Here is a 3936-nt window from a genome sequence, read left to right on the forward strand (position 1 = left end):
GGCTTTTAATTTTTCAATCTCCTTCGCTTGCCGAGCCACAACATCAGACACTTCCCTTTTCTTCTGCCGAGCAGGTTGAGATGCCACGGTCGGGAACCTACAAATCATAAAATGCAAATTAGCAACGATTTCATTTGTGTAACTAAATAAATAACATTTGAAGTAATAGCATACCCGGCGGCCACGACACGTCCAGGATGCTCTGGTGTCCCGAGCGCCTGCGTGAGGATATCGTTTTGGCCCTGGACCTGAATTTGTCCCTGACTAAGCTTCTCCTCTAGTTGAGCCTAATGCACGCATATATTCAAGCAATTAGTATATGAATTATATACACTAACTCATGAGTAGAAGTCAATTGAGGATTAATATATACTTACTATCTTCTCGGCAATTTCCTTGTCGTAATCAGTGACAAGTTTTCTACTCTTGGTGCGAGATTTAATCCAAACACGGTGGCGGGGAGGATCTGCAACTTCGAGGTCCTTTTTCTACATAACGTTATAACAATGAAATGAGTACCAATTAAATTGTATAGCACATTATAGCACATTAAATTTTAAGTATTACTTACCACAGCTTCCCGTACGTTCACCATTCCACTCCGACCACTTCGATGTCTGGATTGAATTTTTGAGGAACGTTCACGTTGCACCTTACTCAATTCCTACAATGCCAAAAAAATACATTAGATACATGTACTTGTATTTAAGAGTTTATCTTAGTGTTAATATAATTAGCATACCAGAAATTCAGGAGTTAGTCGACTTTCAACAAATTTGCACCAATCAGCAGCGTCGATCTCCGGGTGCTTTTCAGGGACTTGTGCCAGTCGTCCCAGATCATTCTCTTTCAACGCGGGCATTATGATGTCTTTTGTCATCCTATTCTTGAAGTCTTTCATTAACTTCCCAGCTAGGATGAGACAATCATGTTTGAAGGTGTCCGGCACAATGAACCCCGTCTATTTTGAAGGAAAACAAACACGGTTAGAGTCAACATTTGGAGTAATAGAAAAACAAATCAAAATTCTAACAAATAATAGCTTACCTGAATGTCTTGCCAAACTTTATTTTTCAGAGTCTGGTTGACTTCTTTCCAGTTTTTATAAGCCAACCCTATTGTCTGCCGACATCTGACTCCCAGAGTGGATACGAGCTTCGCGTAGCTTTTTCTACAGTATTGACCTTTATCATTAACTTCGAGGGCCACTCTTTTGCCCTGATCCATTAGTTTGGATATTTCATTCATTTGCGTCGGCCCTCGTGTAGGTATTGTGGTTGGACACTCATTTTCTGCTCCCGAATCAGATCCTGATTCTGAGTTCGCCATGTCTACACCATTAACAAACAAACTTCAAAGTTAGCTACATATATAACAAGTAGTGTATATGAAATATTAAAAGCATAAACAAATTGTTAAGTATTCAGGACCATTCACAACCACAATATAAAGTAAGCTATATATCAAGTTACCAATTAGACACGTTTTCTTTTCTTTTTTTGTTTATGTTTGCCTGAATCACAATTGACCCAATGGATAATCATTAAGCAAGTCCAATGGATAATCATCGAAATCATTACCCTCGATATCATCTACCCCCGCTTTCCTAATGGATATGGATCATTAGGTAAATGTTCGCCATGGTAATACCAATTAGTATAACTTCTATTGAAACCTCGTAAATACACATGGTCCTTAATCATTGTAATATTCCCTTTAGATACATTACAACAATCTACACACGGACAATGAATACGATCGTGATTTGTAGAATTCTTTAAGGCAAACTCTAAAAATGCATCGAACCCTACTTGAAATCGCAGTGTGTCTCTCTCCTCACGCATCCATGATTTATCCATAACAAAAATCCTATCCAAAAAAATTCAGTATTTAGTAACTACTTATAGCTAGTTACTAATTACACAATGTAACTAACTAAGTTTCTCACAATTTATTCATATTAATTTATAAATTACTCAAATTCTCGTTTTAGATTAGTTCATATTATTAGGTTGTTTTGTTGATTAGAATGTTATTAAAATGTTAAATATTTTTAATAAATAAAATTGAGGGGAAATTTTTTTGGTAAAGCAATAAAGGTATTAACTAATATTTTCCCCTTTTAATTAACTTTTGCTCTTTATTTTCTTTGAAAAATAAAAATCCACATTGAACCTCTCAAATGAAAGAAAAAAAAAATAAAAAAAGAAGGATTTTATATGTTTATTTTGTTAATGTATTTAGTAACTAATTATATCTAGTTACTAATTACACAATGTAACTAACTAAGTTTCTCACACAATTTATTCATATTAATCTAAAAATTACTCAAATTTTCGTTTTACATTAGTTCATGTTATTAGGTTGTTTAGTTGATTAGAATGTTGGTAAAATTAAAAAGTTTACATAAATGTGAATATTATTATTTTTTATGTGACCTAACTTCTTATTACTATGTTATAATTAACTATATTATGAATGGTTTTAGTAAGATTTATCCTAATTCTACCGAAATTTCGGCAGCATAACAATTTTACAAGTGCCTAAAATAACAAACAAAACAGATAAACAATACAAAATTAATCCACCCATCCGACCGCAGTACATGTATTCGCAGAACCTACTTCACTACGGATGAATATTTAAGATATTCAAACTCAACTAACATGCATTGATAATTAATTATATATTAAGAAAAAGTTAGTAAAAGTATATACCTATAATTGCAAGCCCAAATACGCTACACACAAAATTATGCCGAACCCCTATAATATAAAGAAATACAACGAAATTACAAAATTAATTATTTCATAACTTATAACTAGTTATAAAAAATTGCAACAAGTTACTTAGTTACTAAATTATACATACATATATATAATCAATTATATCTCACACTATTATCTCAAAAAAATAAAATTATATCACACACTAATTCAATTTTAAAATTTTTATTTATAAACTAATGAAATCCCTCCAATGTCATTTTATTCACAATAAATATATATTGCAAAAAATATATAAAATACAATTACAAAATTTATTTTCATAAAAAATATACACACACTATATACACACACACAATATATACACACATTATATACAAATATTCAATAAAATATACAAATACATATATATACTATACATTGTGGTATAAATTATTACCTAATAACCGCAATCCGACGACCACCGTAAAAAATCCCGACACTATACACATAAAACACAATAATATTACTAATAAAATAAAAAAACTCAAATAATAATTTACAAAAACAAAAAATAAAACAATATACATAATACAATAAGAATAGAAGCAATATTTATACCTTAAACGAGGTTGAGATTGAACAATTTCTCAACAAAAATGGGTGGCCGGATTTCACACCCAAAATTTACTATTTGGGTTCGGATGACACTTTTAGAGGCTAAAAAATCAGAACTTTTTAGGTGTATGTTATTAAGTATCGAAAATGGAGGATTTTAAAAAAAAAATGGGCTAAAATGGTTGAGAAATGGGGGAGATATGGTTGAGGGAAGGTGGTTCGGCGAGGGTTTTTGCTGGGTTTTTTTCTCTCTGGTTTTTCTTTGGGTGGGGAAATGGTGAGTGAAATGAAGGAGGAAGACGAGCCATAGGGTTTATTCGGAGATCGACCCTATGGCGTCGGTTCCTTCATAGGCAACCGACGGCATAGGGTACACGTGTCAGGATATCGTGTACCCTATGCGTCGGTTCTATGAAGGAACCGACGGCATAGGGTATTTCGAAAAAAAATAAAAATTAATTTCCAACCGCCTCTAAATGGTATAATGCAATTTTATACCTACGGTTTTTATCAAAAAACCGCCTCTAAATGTCAATTTCGAACATAGCGGGTATTTTCACACCCTTTAGCTTCCCTTTTTATAAATGGAGTTGAAAAAACTGCCTCTAAAGGC

At 32.7% G+C, this 3936-nt stretch overlaps 1 protein-coding gene across 1 annotated transcript; it reads right to left on the reverse strand.

Moving 5' to 3' along the window:
- Positions 1–336: 336 nt before the first annotated feature.
- On the reverse strand, positions 337–3495 carry LOC133037401 (uncharacterized). Its single transcript, XM_061114614.1, has 6 exons — positions 3327–3495; positions 3166–3207; positions 2718–2765; positions 743–1331; positions 572–664; positions 337–488 (listed from the first exon to the last, which is right to left on the reverse strand). The coding sequence occupies exons 4-6, from the start codon at positions 899–901 to the stop codon at positions 363–365; spliced, it is 378 nt and encodes a 125-aa protein (XP_060970597.1). The 5' UTR covers positions 902–1331; positions 2718–2765; positions 3166–3207; positions 3327–3495; the 3' UTR covers positions 337–362.
- Between the last annotated feature and the right edge of the window lie 441 nt (positions 3496–3936).

Source organism: Cannabis sativa, chromosome 4, assembly GCF_029168945.1.
Source record: "Cannabis sativa cultivar Pink pepper isolate KNU-18-1 chromosome 4, ASM2916894v1, whole genome shotgun sequence".
NCBI lineage: Eukaryota > Viridiplantae > Streptophyta > Magnoliopsida > Rosales > Cannabaceae > Cannabis > Cannabis sativa.

What these genes read in the sequence shown, in the direction of transcription:
- LOC133037401 (XM_061114614.1), bottom strand. Translation starts at nt 901, where the DNA reads ATGAAAGACTTCAAGAATAGGATGACAAAAGACATCATAATGCCCGCG. An exon ending in GACTAACTCCTGAATTTCTG is followed by an intron (nt 665 to 742) that starts GTATGCTAATTA and finishes TTGGCATTGTAG; the next exon opens with GAATTGAGTAAGGTGCAACG. An exon ending in TGAACGTACGGGAAGCTGTG is followed by an intron (nt 489 to 571) that starts GTAAGTAATACT and finishes AACGTTATGTAG; the next exon opens with AAAAAGGACCTCGAAGTTGC.